The sequence below is a fragment of the Strongylocentrotus purpuratus genome, unplaced genomic scaffold (genome assembly GCF_000002235.5).
Source record: "Strongylocentrotus purpuratus isolate Spur 01 unplaced genomic scaffold, Spur_5.0 spur5_scaffold_7, whole genome shotgun sequence".
Taxonomy (NCBI): domain Eukaryota; kingdom Metazoa; phylum Echinodermata; class Echinoidea; order Camarodonta; family Strongylocentrotidae; genus Strongylocentrotus; species Strongylocentrotus purpuratus.
In genome coordinates this window covers 21415269-21431380 of record NW_022145613.1, presented here as the reverse complement: position 1 = coordinate 21431380, position 16112 = coordinate 21415269, and the positions used below count along the sequence as shown (strand labels likewise).

Genomic DNA, 16112 nt, shown 5'->3' with positions numbered 1-16112 from the left:
TCAATGTATGGAATTTCATAAGTTGACCTCTGTGACCCTTGACCTACGTGCTCCAAAATCTAATCAGATTGTCTTCCTATGGTGATACACACTATCATTAAGTTTGAAGTTTAAATCTCCAGTGGTTCTTGAGATATTATGATATGGTGATACATACTATCATTAAGTTTGAAGTGAAAATTCTCCAGTGGTTCTTGAGATATCGCGATAACGATCTCAATGTATGGAATTTCATAAGTTGACCTCTGTGACCCTTGACCTTTGACCTACGTGCTACAAAATCTAATCAGATTGTCTTCCTATGGTGATACACACTATCATTAAGTTTGAAGTTTAAATCTCCAGTGGACGTACGGACGGACAACCCGAAAACATGATGCCTCCGGCACCACCTTCGGTGGCGGAGGCATAAAAATTCATCAAAGTTGAAATTCACAAAATGAATAGTGCATGCTACTTTTAAAACATTTGTAAAAGTGTCTTATTATTTGATCAAATCTCGTTGAAACTTTTACCATTCTGCTTCTCTGACTTTCCTGCTTCTGTCATAGTAACTTGCCCTTAAAGTTTAAGATAAATGATTTTTAAATGTAAAAAGTAATTATGTTGTTGGTCAAATAAGCAATAAAAAGGTGTCAGTATTTATGCACGAATATGGTAAGGACAACCATAATGTACATATAATAAAAAAATCAGATCAATGCAAGCCCTAATGCATGAGAGAAATTGAAAAAAATGACACCTAGATTGCCATACATAAGTGATTATCAACATCCGGTATGATCTTGACTAATAATAATTCTGTGCCTAATTCAACGAAACAAATGACATAAAAAGGGTTTTTTAATTTGTTGTCAGGAAGATAAATGCCCATGAAAGAGCAAAAGCCGCAAAGATCTTTAAGATGTTCATGCATGTTTGAATCAATGCCAAATTCAGGATGTGATATGACTATGTGAGCAAAGTTGAAAGAAACTAGTTACATAGAACGGGTTCGATAAAGATTTCAAAACAATTTCAAAAAAGTAGACGTCACTGTTGAAACAATTTTTGAATTATGATGAGGCCTACATAGATCTCTTTAAACCATCGGGAGAGTTCATGAAACCTGAACAATAGTTTAGAAATTAAGGAATTAGTTGACACTGTCAATCAGATGTTATTTGCATTGCCCATTATCAAAAGAGGTATTCACCAACACTCCATACAAAACAGCGAATCATTCCTCTCCCCTATATCTGTAGTACAGATTATCATATACATATATGCCTTACACTGATGAAATGTTATGGATTTTGATATTTTGCAGTATGACATCAGGAACTTGATCACTGAGATGATTATTGCGAGGTGGTGGTTCTACGGTTAACGGTTCCATTGCATCTTCAAAATCGCTGCTTGCATCTACACCATAGCCTCGCTTCACTTTGTGCGCTTCCTCTTTTTCTTGTTCTAGCTTATCGCTCTTAGATTTGACCATCTTCTTGTTGCGGTAGTTCTTCATTATATACACAGCAAGGAACTTGCCACAGGCTACCAGCCACAGAAAACTGAAGAAGTAGTTGGCCATCTTGTAGGAACCGGTGAGATCGAAACTCAAACCTATTAAAAATTAATTTAAAATAAGACATAGATTGGAAACAGAAGCTATTTTTCTTCCTCTAAACATTCATATTCGATTATACTGTGTATTCAACCCACTGTTCCAAGTATAAGTTCCATGCTAAATGATTTGCCCTTTAGTAAAAAAATCTTCCCTTTTTAAATTTTAAAGGGGGAGGGGAGGGGATACTGCCCCCCCCCCCAAAAAAAAAAAAATTAGTGATACCAAACTGTGAAATACGCATATGTAGCTGGATCCTTTCATAAAGAGAAGGTTGAGTGATACGAGTGTCAACCTAGAGGGATGTTTGCAGGTAAAATAAAGGGAGATTAGGGGAAAGGAGTGGTACCAGTGGTGGCATAAAGGGAACAAGAGGGTACAATAATAGGAAACTTGCCCAATACTATGGTGCTATTAAAATCAAATTATAAGCTTGTATTTTATAAGCTTGTATTCTAGTAATTCAGTTCAACACACCCCTGGGTCTATGATCTGGAAAATTTGGACCTCGTACTAACTTCCTGACTACGAGTTGTACTATATAATGAAATTCACTGATAAAACCCGAGAAAAGTGTGGTACAAAGGAAAGCTTGGAGGTACAAGTGGTGTCATAAAGGTAACTTGAAGGACACGAGTGTACCATCATAAAGGAAACTATTACCGGGTATGAGCGGCGCCAAAAGACAACCAACACCATTCATCAACAGCAGGATGGCAAAGGACTCTTGATGGACTGCATGACCAAAGGTCTCCACAGATGAAGCATACATGATGGAATAGAGGATGGCACGTGCTATACCAACCACTGAAACAAAATAGCAAAAATTCAAACTTTAAAAAATATTTCCTACGTATATTCAAATTTAGACTTAAAGGCCCGAATTCACAAAGGAGGTTTACATTTAACCCATGGTTTAAAAATAGGCGCAAAAATAAGCGTACCTTGCCTTGAGACATCTAATATTGGACCTGTTGTCTGTGTTGCACTTATTTCACGCTAACTTTAAACAGTGGGTTATGTAAATCAGGATTTAAACCATGGATTAAATGTAAACCTCCTTTGTGAATTCGGGCCAAAAGATTAACTACGGTTGTTCAGCGATTAAAGATGATGTCGAGTATGGTTATTCCATTACATAATGAGAGAAATGGTTGATAACCCAGTTAACTGAAATTATACCATATATTGAGTAACTATTGCTGAAAATCACCATCATGAAAAGGACTATTGAAACCCCTAAAGATGGTGGCATGCCTTTGACCCTTTTTTTTTTACCCTCATCAAAATTTGGTGACAACATTTCATTGTTACAGAAGTGAACAAAATTCAACATTTTGCATATTGGTTTGTGCAAAATCTATGTGCGCAATTCTTTATTGGTTCTGAATCACTGCCAATTGGGTCTTTAGGCTTTGATTTTGAACATACAAAAATTCTTTGAAATAAACTTCTAAAATAAATAAAAATACAAAGTAATACACATGTATAAGAATACTATACCTGTAGATTACATACAAATTCATAAAGAAGATTTGAAACATCTTAAATATTTCAATGTGCTAGTGTCAACTAGATTTCTCAGATATTGATGAAAAAGATTTTTGTATTCCTCATGTTATGGCGAGTATCATTCACCCTAAAAGGGCCGATGGCAGAGTCCAACCACCACCCCCACCCCCCCCCCCCCTCCCTTGCTGTGCCCCACGATACCTTCAAGGATGTTTTTTTTGTGTGTGCCGGGAGCTTTCATGCTTTTGTCGCCAGCTGTAAGTCTTACACATTTTTTTTTAATAGCAAATTAGCAATAATTCAAAAACCATTTGCGATATAGATACAAAACTTTAGGGGCTTATTTTTTAGGAGATGCTCTATTTATATGCAAAGTTTCAGAATTGTTGGTCATTCTATGGCTGATATCCCAAAAGTTTTTTTTTTTTTTTTTTTTTTTTTTTTTTTGGGGGGGGGGGGGTAAAGTTTGTAATAGGTATATATTTTACATAAAACATGTTAAAGCCCCTCTGCACTAGTTTGACATAGAGGGTTTAGACCTCCCTGCAAGGTCACTGGCAGGTGGTTATCTCATCAAATCAGCTCTCAATTAACATAAGAAAAAGGGCATCATGGGGGATCAACGGGTACCGCTGTATAGAGGGCGCAAGTAGCTATAAGTAATGCAGTGGGGCTTTGAAGTAAAGAATAAGCAAACAAACAAAATTGTACAGTATTAATTTTGCAAAACTCACATCTGAATTACCGGTGGTTGAGATCTTGAAGTGCGAGTCATATTGACTCCCCTCCCCTCTACAGTAATCTTAAGTGAGAATAGGGTTAAAACGAGCCATTTAGGAACATATTGCGCATTTGAATTAAGCCATGGCAGATTCACAGGGAGTGGGCACATGAGGCTCCTTTCTTATCAAAACTAGCCCCATATAATATCCTGGTACAGCTTTGCTTGCGTCCCTCTCTATAAGATACATTGAACATCCCATCTTTCAATAAATCCTTGATACACATGTTCTTAGTCAACAACAACTTGTTAATGGTAACTCAATGAAGTGTTAAAAGTATGAATCATCTCACCAGTAACATAGGTAATTATTGCAGCAGTCTGATTTGTAATGGTCAATAAGAATGTGACTGCCCCAGTCAGTAAACATACAACAGGCATAACAAGAATACGGGAGCATGGAAGTTTATCACCAAAGAAAGCAATGATAAGACGTCCTCCTGTGTCTACAAACCCAAGGATGGACATAAAGAATGCTGATCTTTCATCGCTGTAACCAGCTAAGGAAATCAACTCCACCTTAAATGAGAGGGGAGAAGCAGAGAAAAAAAGGCTGCCGTCAACATCTGTAAACGGTGACAAGATACAACTGTATGTGTATGTATAAATGTATTTGTAAACAAATGCTATGCTGGATAATTCCTTATCTTAATACTTACATTCTTGTCAAAAAAAAATTATGTGAAGAATTACATGGATTATAAAAATTGATGCTTAGGAGACCGAAAGTTGATCAGTCTGTTTCAATATCACTGGTCATATTGTATCATGACCTACCACTTGTTGTTATATAATAGTACAAAATTATTAATGGAGCATGTAGGGAAATATAAATAACAGCATCTTATTCTTTTTGGTCTGTTTAAATCAAACTCGCCATTCGGCATTAAATTTATATAACACATACAGCTTCATGAAATATAACATAAAACAATCATTGTTAGATGGCCAGTCTGCTGATGTGTGACATGTGTATATTCTAAAAATCACCATCATTATAAAATACTAATAATACTGGAAACTTCATATTCAATTGTAATTGGTTGTAAAGACATGCGCAAGAACATTATTAAGACAGAGAAGCATAAATCCTTGTAAACTATCAAATAATTTGTTACCTTCACAGCAATAACCAATGTATATTCTATGATGTGATATATACAAGAAATTTTCCATTTCGAGGCAAGTATACATCATTTGTTGTTTCCGTTTGTATTTCTGGCATTTCATTGTTTCATTTCCTTCATACTATTTATCATCTCATAAGATGTACATCAACTGCAATCAACTATATCAGGTTAGTGTTACCAAGCACAACATCCTATTGGAATCATAACAAGAATAACATTTTTAACATGCACAAAAGGCAAGATGATTATTTTAGTGAACCATTGGAAACAATCCCCAACTAATATTAATCCAATTCCACAATATTCAAGGACGGTCAACATAATATCATGGGACAACGCAGAGTTGGCATGTCTGAAAAATTATTTTGGTAATTCTTTTCCACTCTTTTATGAGAGTCCCCACACTAATAATACTTCCATACTCTGCACATGTTGCATTTAAAATATACAAACAATAAGAAGAAAAGGACAACCCTGATCTTATAAGCATTCAAATAACAATATTCTTCAGATGAGAGAGCAAGAGATTGAGAGAGAGAGAGGGGAGTGAGAGCTGGAGAGAGGAAATGAGAAAGAGAGAGAGAGAAAGGGAGAGATCAATGCTCGCATGACCAATAGTAGGAAGAGGGTTCAAGATTGTGACGACACTGGTGATGAATACAAAAGAAATTGTTGTAAGCCAGCGGAGAGTCCTGATGAAACTGACTAATCATAGCCCTTGCAATTTGTTTGCGTGATTTCCAAGGCAATAAAGGGCTTGAGTTATATCATTTGGAGGGTCTGTTATTTCTTGTGCCTATTATTTGAAATGGTCGAAGCATTTTGCTCAAGTTTTGCTGACTTTTGATCATGTTAAATTTAGTAAAGGTGCGTAAATGAAACTTATCCAACAACCAATCAAGAAAGGAACCGAAATCTGTTACAGGTACTACTCGCCTGGGAAGAAATTTGAAGAAGCAACAAAGTAAGCAGTTTAACATTGTTACATGCACATGTTTACGACGGATAAATTCTCTCGGTTACATAAAGTCAAAGAGAGAAAAGAAAATTGTACAGTAATGTTGCAATCGTATTTACACATACATTAGAAATTGTATTTCTTTATTTAATCTTCTTTAGAGCATGCAATGAGCATGCAATGAGGCCCATTTTATAACAGAGCACAATAAAAATCATACCAAATATATTTGGCAATTCAAATTAATAGCAAGGGCCAGAAAGAGTTCTTCAAATTTCTTGTACATAGCGATTAGTAACTTATGCGGTTCAAATAATGAAATGCAATCCCAACAACTGCATTAGACAAATCAAGCTCTCACTATCACTTCAAATATATGTATTAAATAAAAATAAATTATCAACAAATTGAAAAGACTCAATATCAAGATGAAGTCAATATTATATAAAGCATTGGTAATCTAAATGATATACCAACACAACTAAAAGAATTCTTACTGCAGTATTAGAAAAATCAATGATAACAGAGGAGCAACCACTAGCGTGGGCAAATGTTGGCAAGGGGGCAATTTTCTCCCGCTCAATACTGCTTTCAGGAGGTTCATCTGTAGATATGGACCGTAAACATCACATGATCACAGAATATGTGATTTTAAAAAAAAATTGCTCTCTTCATTTGCTCAACTAGAAATATAACCTAATTCCAAAAGCTTCTCCTGGCCATTTATATGGTATCTCCTTGACTAGGCTTTATAACCAAAAGTATCATACCTACCAATTATATGATGAAATCCAGAACTCCATTACACTTTGTGCCAGGTCAGTAGCTTAGGAATTTTTAAAAGGAAATGTTGGTTGTAATATATAACGTGATACGTGACTGACTATAAATAGTTCAGATAAACCATTCATTTCAATGCCTTGAGTAGCTTCGAGTGTGGATTTTTTAAAAACTCACTCGCTTCGTTCTCTCAAATGAAAATGCCAATTGATTAAAAAAACATACCGTCATCATTTTGTTTGAGATAATTCCAGGAATGACTGATTTTACTGACTAAACAGTTATTCAGTTATTCAATTATTAAGTTATTCAATAAACGTCTTAAGCTTGAAATTTAAGAAAGTTTTCTTATATTTTTGCTGAGAAATAAGTCTTAGCAAAAAAAAGAGTATTCCATGAAAGCAATGGGTACAAAGAATTTTGCCCTAAGAGTAAGTAGATAATTTTAGATTTTATCAAAGAGAAAGTGTTTAAATAGATTGTAGTATTCAAATACAATTTTGATATCTCAAATACGTATGAATTCTACCCTATATTTGAGCATACTACTGGGATGATTTAATAGGGCCCATCTCGGCAGTGCTGACCTACATCATCTTAAGCTTAGCATGGATCTTAGTTGGGGCGTAAGATTAATTATGTGATGATTAAAATAAGAAGGAAAAATGTGCGCAGTGCTTACTCTTCACAATTGCAGCATATTCCCTTGGTTATATTCACACACTTACACTTTGGAGAAATGTTAATCAAAATGAACCACAAATAGCAATACAAAATAAATGATATAGGTGAAGCGATACTGAGAGCTTGGTATTGGCACACTACTTACCACAGAGACCCTAAAGATAAACGTGTCAGCAAGAGAGGACAAACTCAATCATAGCGTAGAGGCAGCACCAGTCACCATCAAAAAACTATTTAGAGATTTATGGTTTCTTTCTTCTCCTCTTATTTTATTTATTTCTGTGTCTAAATTTGTCATTTTCTAAGAACCTACTGCAAAATCCCGGTTATACAGCAAAGCTTTCAGTTGGATTCAAGTTCATCCAACAAACTGATTTAGTTTGCACAAACAGAACAAATTATTATGGATTTGTTTTTTATTCAATTTATCCCCATGTGAGTAGATATAGGGCAAGAATGATCAAAGTGTGAGGACCTGCGGGTGACTGAATTAATATTGAATTCATACTTGACAGTTTAGACCTAATTTACATTTCTCACCTAAAAAGGAAAATGTGTTGAAAGTTTCTTAACTTCTATTACAAAGTAGTAAATTTTGAAATTAAAATTTCCATAATTTTCTAATTATGCATTTTTAATTGAGACTTCCAGAATTCATTAATAAAATGTTGTCTGCATGTATTAACATAAGCCTTTTTTTGAAAAATGGGCACAAGGCCCAACAGGATGGAGATCTATGATTTTGTGTTGTACCACACTGCGATGCTGGTCCTTTCAGACTGAATGAATTATGACAGAGGAAAGACTGGCGCTGCCTGCACGGGGTTATAGAACTTACGGGCTGGTACATTCCAAAGGCCAACAACGTTTGAAAGTTGTCAGGGTAATTCCTGATGACTTTCAATTTCTTGTTGGGCCATCTTTTTCCCGGCCTTCATCACGCGACTTGCTCGACCAACAAACGAAGGGAAGAATCGAAGAACACTAATCGATGTGCAGATGGAGGAACGATGCTGGGCACTGTCCTCTGTACCAGACTGACGAACTTACTACTATCCAGTATTCCTATATCTCTATGACAAGTACGTCATGTTGCATATGCCCCCAAATCTATGTTATGGAATAGTGAAGTTTTGGGATAATAATAATACTTTCATACCCATAAGGTGTTCTTTAAGTCTTAGAACAAAAGGCTTGAATCGATAACCTACTATGATGTAGGAGAGCCTAGCAGCCACATGAGTGTCTTCATAAATCAATCCCTGTTCTGTCTCTCTACTGTGATGATTATAAACCAGGAGCATTCAGTTGCTCAAAGAGACTATGTCCATTGTTAAATTCAGACATTAGAAGGAGTAAAGTAGTACATTTTTTATCACCCCAAGCCACTTCAAATCTTCTGAAAATTTGAACTGCATCAAACATTTTCTCACTCAATAAAACAGGACCCATTATAAATATGTCGTTTTCATTTGACTAATCTAGTATCTCTTGCAAAGATATAACATGGAGATATCAGCAAAGATTTATTTTTAAAATATCAGGGATAACGAGGGAAGGACTACGAAAAATACGTATTTCATTTTGGTGAAATATTGGCAAGGCAGAGGCAACAATTTTCGTCTTTGTTAAATAGATATAGAAATAACTTAAATATATAGAGGAAGGTTCGTTCAAGCATGATGTACTCGGAGGAAGTCATCATCTTCTTTAAAGTCCATCGTAGACCATCCCCGAGCTCAGCTCAATATCCCACATCATAGCCACATCTCCTGAAGACTGAGAGGATGTCAACCTCAGGAAAAGACCCAACTCAGAAGTAAATGCAAGGGTTGGTGCCTCTTGCGGAGAGTTTTCAGATGAAGAACAGTATGAACACACATCATCAGATCACACGCTTATGGTGCAGACTCTTAGTGGCTGTATGTATAAGAAAGAGGCATGGCTAGGCATATGCTGGGACAGGTGGAAGAAATCTTTTATCTATGTCCTTGGGACAAAAGGCTAAATAATTTTGTTGTAAAAGATTGTTATTTCAAACACTATTATTTTCAAATGTTGACATAACTGGCTATAAAGACATAGTCTTGATTGATGGAAAGCAATGATCTTGAGTCTAGAATTGTCTACTGAAAGCTTTGTTTTATATCTAGAATGTATAAATACACAAAATTAATGTTGTTGTTTTGACCCCCCCCCCCCCAAAAAAAAAAAAAAAAAAAATTAAAACAATACATTGCTAGCATCATATTAACAATAAAATGGTAGCATCTTTAACATCGACAACCCTTCAAAAGTTATATGGGTGTTCAAAACCATACACTTGTGTCAACATGTGGATCAACTGTTTTACAAAGAGTGTACAAAATGAAGTGACATTGAAGTAAATATAACGATAGATCTTTCATTGAAGTTATCAGATTTTGAATACAGAATTAAGATATGATGTACATAGATGTCACGATTCTAAATATTTTACAAATTCATATTTATCTTCCTGACTATTCAATTTGTTTTAAATTTGATTTCTATTTCTTTATTTTTCTAAATAAGTTGAAATGGCAAATAAACTTAACTTACCAAATTTATTACGCTGCAGAGCAGTGTCATACTAGAAATGAGAGTAGCAACTCCGAAAACCCAATGCATCGGATCTTTCAGTAACTGCTTGTAGTTGGCTCTTGATTTTTTTGCCTTTTCTCTTGTCTCTTTCATTCGGAGTGCCTTCAGTTGAAACTTCTCCAGTTCTCCTTGTTCATCCTTACCACATCCTATCTCAGGAGTCGGGGGTAAGCGGAAGAGCAGGCATCCAGCGAGACCAGTGACTAGGATTATAGCAGCAATAACACAAAGGGACATCCTCCAACCATAGCTGGTGAAGACAATCTCCAGAACAGGGCAGAAGACCAGCATACCTGTCAAGCACAATGACACAACCCAGAAATGATTACTACAACTTATCTGTAACCTTTACTTTATATGAGATCACATATATAGGTCAGTTCTTGAATATATTATGCACTCGTTTGGGATGCTGGCTTCTCTGAGGCGTAAAATGAGCAAATGAAAAGAATCTGTTAGCCAGCATGTAGCCTCATTAGGTCCCTGTTTATGCCAAGCTTGGTAGCAATCAGCACCAATCAACACTTAAAGATAAAAGTTGAGTTATGGTCATGCGATTGCATTGTGAAAGTGTGGAATCGATTAAAAAAGTTGATCATGTAGCATATAAGTATTGGTGTGTACTGCAAGATTCTGGATTCATCAAAATGATAAGAATTTTGGCCCAGTCTTGGTAAAAAGTAATAATCACTGTACACAGAAAGATGCTAACGGGATTACACAAACATGTGGCATAAAAATTGGGCCTCGATTTTAAGGTGTTCCTCATAATATTTATAATAGGCATTTGAAGAGCCATGCTTTTCAGGGAACATTTTTTCTCTGATGTTCTTCCACACTTACATAAAAACAATGATAACGCTTACAAATTGTTTTCCCCTTTCCCCAGAACTCAACCTCCTCTATATTTAGTCAGAGTTTTGAAGGGTTAGGATTGCATCCAGCCCCCCCCCCCCCCCCCCCCCCCCCCCACCAAGATCTCTGCAACAAAATTATAAATATACTGCAAAATGTAAATCGCCTTTTTCCGGGAGAGAGATGAGGGGGAATGGAATGGAAATGGACTTTTCAGAAAATCTTATCTGCTTAGCTATGCTCCCCTCCCCCTTCCTTCCTCGATCATGACAGCATATCGTCTCCCCTGAAGACACACAAGTCCACAGCCTAATATATGTGGTAATCAACTGTCAGTACTAAGTCTGTTATTCAACCTCATCATGAAAATGGGGTGTAATCAATTTTATAAGTTTTAATAAAAGCTTTTACCAGCCGTAGCACCGACTCCGGGCAGAACCGTGGGCATGGTGCATTCATGACCATCAAAGTACGATGTTATCAGGTTGATAGAGCTCACAAAGAGAAAGTTGACACCCACTCCGAATATCATGCCGAAAGTGAGGTAAAGTGTCCAGATGTTCTGAGCGAATGATGAGGTGAAGAGGCCGATAGAGCACAGTATGATGCCAAGGCTTGAGATAAGGCGGGGACCCACACGTTGATAAAGGGCCGTGATGAGAGGAGAGAGTAGACACAGAGACCATGCTAGTGATGCTACCCAACCTGCACACAAAGAAAAATTATACAGACGTAATGGTGCAGAAGGGGCATAGAATATAGACAATTTATTTTCAAAATGTTACAATAACTCAACAAAACATCACATTTCAAGATTTTTTTTCAGACAACCATTATTAGTTCACTTGGAAAATTTGGGCTAACCAATAAAATAAAACAGCGACGCTTAGACGCATCATTTTGCCATTTTGATAACTGAGAGCGCTCAGGCCGCCAGAAGTATATTGGGTATTTGAACCAAATGTGTAGTTAATGAGATGCAAATTGGTGATTTTTTTCAGACAGGCATTTTGAAACTACAAATCAGTTCATGAGGATAGTTTGGGCTCATAAATCTCCAAAAAAACAGCAGCACAATTTAGATGCATCCTTTTGCCATTTTGATAACTGAGAGCACTCAGGCCGCCAGAAGTACGTTGGGCGTTTGAAGCAAATGTGCAGTTAACGATATGCAAATTGGCGGGCTGCACCGTGCCTGTATCAGGCGCGTACACGGAGGTGGGGGGGGGGGTTTGGGGGGGTTAAACCCCCCCCCCCCCCTTTGGTATTTTTATGTGTGTAAACCCCCCCCCCCCCCCCAATCACCCCACTAAACAAACCCCCCCCCCCCCCTTGGTGTTTTTTTCTTTTTTTAAATTATAAATTATAAATTATTCCCATGGCTGACCTAAAAAGGTGACCTTACCCCCCCCCTCCCCCCCCCCCCCCCCCAACGGAGCCAAATGTCAAATTTTCAAATTTAGAGACAAAAAACCAACAAAAAAAAAAGTGTCCTCTCCCCCCCCCTTATTCAGCGGCTGGCTGAGTCGTTGCGAAAATTTCTGCCCGATGTATAAATGTTAAAACCCCCCCCCCCCCCTTGAAAAAATCCTGCGTACGCGCCTGGTCTGTATAGATCAAGGAAATAAAATAGACGGTGGATATCCAGGTTGAAAGTAACATTCACATAATTTTCCCCAAAGTAATTGTCATAAATCTCTCACAAACCCACGGCCGGAAAATAATATTGATGTAGTCTCATAGCTTTATCTCGATGAAGCCAACCTTGCATGCATCTGTTTTCTCTAACTGAAAACAAAAAACAAAACAAAACATAACATGCACTTGACAAGAGACCAACCAGTTTCTGTTGCAGATGATTGTAGATCTCTCCGAAGGCAAATGTACAAGGTACCAAAGCTGTTGAAGAACCCAAGAACACAGGCAAAGATTAGAGAGATAACCAGTGTCAAGATCCATCGGTAGTGCCTTGGATTCTTTAAACAACAGGTTGCAAGTGACGTCAATCCAAAGAAACCCTGTGGGTTCTTCTTGGTCTCAATGAAGCCAATGCTGTGTTGCGGGGTAGCAGAGGGTGCAAGACTTAGTTGAGAGGTTTGAAAGGCTGGTCGATCTGGTGGATCATCAGTCCATATCACAGAAATGTCTCGTTGTGAAACACATTCATACACGATCTTACCCCTCACTGAATTCATGCTTCCTACAGTTGCAGACGATCAGCGCTAATGAACTGCGATAGATGAAAAATTTGGTGAAACTGGATAAGGAAAAGGTGAAATGGAGATAAATAAAATGCTGTCAATGAGATGCATAAAAAGTGTTTTCAAGACTTTTCTTCACAACAATCTCTTCCTGAAGACAGAAGACTTTAAAAAAATTAGAAAGTTACACAATTATATCAACTATAAATGCGAAGGAGCGTAGCAACGATCTAAGGGGAATTAAATAAAAGTGGCTCTTGGTTGATTTACATTAGGAGCATATGTTATTGAGAAAGGAAAAGGGGGCACTTATCTGCAGGATAAAGGACACTTAATCGAAAAGAAAAGGAGCATACAGTGTCAAAGTAACAAGGGAATTATCAGAGGTGAAAAGGGGTACTCACCAGAGATTGAAATAAGGCACTAATGAGAATGGAAATGAGGCATTAATTATAAAGAAAAAGAGTTGTTTGTCGAGGGAAAAGGGGAAGTGGTTCATATTAAAAGGAAAGGGGAAACAGGCACCTCTCAGATTTGTTTAGGCAATTATCAGGAGTGAAGGGGGCCCTTATCAAAGGTGAAAAGGGGCACTTATTGCAAAGAAAAAAGGGAACTTGTCAAAGGAAAATGGGAAGGGGCTCTTATTAAAAAGGAAATTAAAGGGCATTTATCAGAAGGAAAAAGGCATTTATCAGGAAGGAAAAGGGTAATTATTCAAAAGGGATCGGGGCACTTCTTACAGAGGATGAGGGTTACTTGTCAAAGTAGAAGGGCCAGGCACCTCTTAGATTTGAAGATTGGCAATTATCAGGAAAAGGGGGCACTTAAGGGGTACTTGAAAAAAATAAGTGGGGTCTGCTGTATGTTCCCCCAGCCCTAAATGATAACCATAATCTGCCAAGGAAGTGGCCAGAATGGAAAAACTGTCCCTACACACAAGTATCACACTTTCATCATCAAAATCCAAATTAATATATAATACACACTGTGCAGAAGAAGCCAAATTTGAAGTCTCATGATACATGATCAGCAATGGTCCAACCGTCCAAATCAAGACCTTTCAGTTTTACATAATAAATTTTTGAAATTGCCGAGTCTCAGCAATTTTCCTTAAAAGAAGTCTAAACATGACTGAATCATTTTAATTTTTGTCTGTATTATAATGCCTCTGACCTGGATTCGCTGGAATGTGCCTTGAATTAATATCATTGGTACTCGATGCCACTTAAAAATCAAAATTAAAAGCATTTATAACTCTCATCTCCCTGATTTAGGCCTATACTGTCAAATATTTGTAAGGTTTCTACAGCATTAAAAAACACCTAGTATGAGCTTGAATATGAATGTGAGCGTTGGAACCATCATAAGCAAGAATATATTTATTTCGACGTATCCGTTATAATAAATATATTATAATGTGCAACTAGAATTAGAACCTAGGCCCTATGTTACAGCTTTTTACAAGACATAGATCTACATATTCGCACTTGTAAAACGACAAAGAGAATCCGCAATCCAATGGATTGCCTCACCATAAAATGACAATGATTTTTTTTTGCTTACTTTTCCAGGTATTCTGTGTAAGTGTGTATACAGATCGATGAAAGATCTGGAGGATTCACAGTCGCAAAGAGTTGAAATAACAGGTACAAAGCAATTGCGTCTCTTGGAAGTTGTTGTCGATCAGCTTACGTGAGAAAACACAATGCAAAGCTATGTAGCATCCTACGCACACGTACACACACTGTACTAGAACGAGCTCGATTAAACTGCATCTGTCGTAGGAAACACCATCTGCACCACCAGAGACGAATAGTCTTATAAAGAATACCCAATCCATCGATCGTCAAATTATGACTCGTTAATTTCATTCGCATAGGTCTCTCTATATAATTATAAGTGATTTTTAAAAAAATCCGCTTAAAATAAATTGTTAGAGCAGTGGAGATATCCGAGAAAACATGTGACTATTGATTAATTAAAACGGTTCAAAATGTAAGGTGTTTATTTTTACAGACCATTAACAATTGGCTCTCGATCTTGCGCCTGCTCGGAGAAAGCGAAAATCAACATAATTCGCACGCAGCGCTCTGGTAACAGAATGCAGACGATACACACGACCGGTGTCATATGGAAGGGCAGAAACTCAACTTTCTAGAAATGTGATTTGTCTTTGAAATTCAGATACCGTCCGCCAAATGACTTTTTGGTTTCCTCTCACTTCAAATTCATGTTAATCACTCATGCGTGAAATATGCATTATGAGTTGCATCAAATTAAAGAGGAGGATTTAAGCTTTCCAAATATATGTGTCATTTATTAATGTGACTAAGGCTAGCTGCGTTCATGCTTGATTTTGACGGCCAGAATCAGGCATCTGTTACGCGTTTAGTTTAAAACACGGTTACGTCTTAGCTCACTTTTGTAGAATCACCGAAAAACGGCGATCACGATCGCCGATCGTAAACTCACAAAAAGATGCGTTTACAATTTGTAAACGCGTTTAAATGGGGTCAACGCACTGACCTCTAGTGGGTCTACGTAGCATGCACAGTGAAGGTTTGCGAATCCAGCTGGAAGACCAATTAAGGCCACACACTGAGAATTGCCTGGGGGAGCCAGAGAAGTAAGCATGAACACTACATCGTGGAACTGCGATCACGATGAGCGTTTACGATGAGCGTTTCAGATCGCTCATTCTGCCTTCAAAAGTTAAGCATGAACGCAGCCTAGTTACATGGGTGTCGATCCCCGGGGGGGGGGGGGATGGGAGGATATATCCCCCCCCCCCAATATTTCAGGTGGGGGATGGCCTGTACAATCATCCCCCCCCCAATAATTCACCATCAAAGAAAAAAATGAAGAGAAAAATTAATGAGAGCCCGATGAGAGTAGTTAATGGAATTATTACTCGCAAGATGACCATCAATAATATACACATTTTGCTGTCTCATTTTCATAATACATACATTATATACGAAGTAAA

The 16112-nt window shown here is 37.3% G+C and overlaps 1 protein-coding gene across 3 annotated transcripts; it reads right to left on the bottom strand.

The window, feature by feature from the left end:
• Positions 1 to 896: 896 nt before the first annotated feature.
• On the bottom strand, positions 897 to 14910 carry LOC579086 (monocarboxylate transporter 13). Of its 3 annotated transcripts, none has more exons than XM_011666009.2 (7): positions 14690 to 14910; positions 12766 to 13155; positions 11337 to 11630; positions 10029 to 10363; positions 4190 to 4415; positions 2267 to 2410; positions 897 to 1602 (listed from the first exon to the last, which is right to left on the bottom strand). In XM_011666009.2, exons 2-7 carry the CDS (start codon positions 13118 to 13120, stop codon positions 1271 to 1273), a joined length of 1686 nt encoding a protein of 561 aa, XP_011664311.2. In that variant the 5' UTR covers positions 13121 to 13155; positions 14690 to 14910; the 3' UTR covers positions 897 to 1270. The 3 variants fall into 3 exon arrangements, with proteins under 3 accessions (XP_011664311.2, XP_011664309.2, XP_011664313.2); XM_011666007.2 differs by having other exon boundaries at positions 12766 to 13182; positions 14690 to 14909; XM_011666011.2 differs by lacking the exon at positions 12766 to 13155 and having other exon boundaries at positions 14690 to 14902.
• Positions 14911 to 16112: the final 1202 nt, after the last annotated feature.

Bases quoted from the DNA above. Each gene is read 5' to 3' on its own strand.
- LOC579086 (XM_011666009.2), bottom strand. From the start codon at position 13,120: ATGAATTCAGTGAGGGGTAAGATCGTGTATGAATGTGTTTCACAACGA. The intron at 2,411-4,189 runs GTGAGATGATTC...ATTTTGTTTCAG, and splicing joins AATAATTACCTATGTTACTG to TGGTTGGTATAGCACGTGCC. The intron at 1,603-2,266 runs GTAATAGTTTCC...AATTTTTAATAG, and splicing joins TTTGGCGCCGCTCATACCCG to GTTTGAGTTTCGATCTCACC.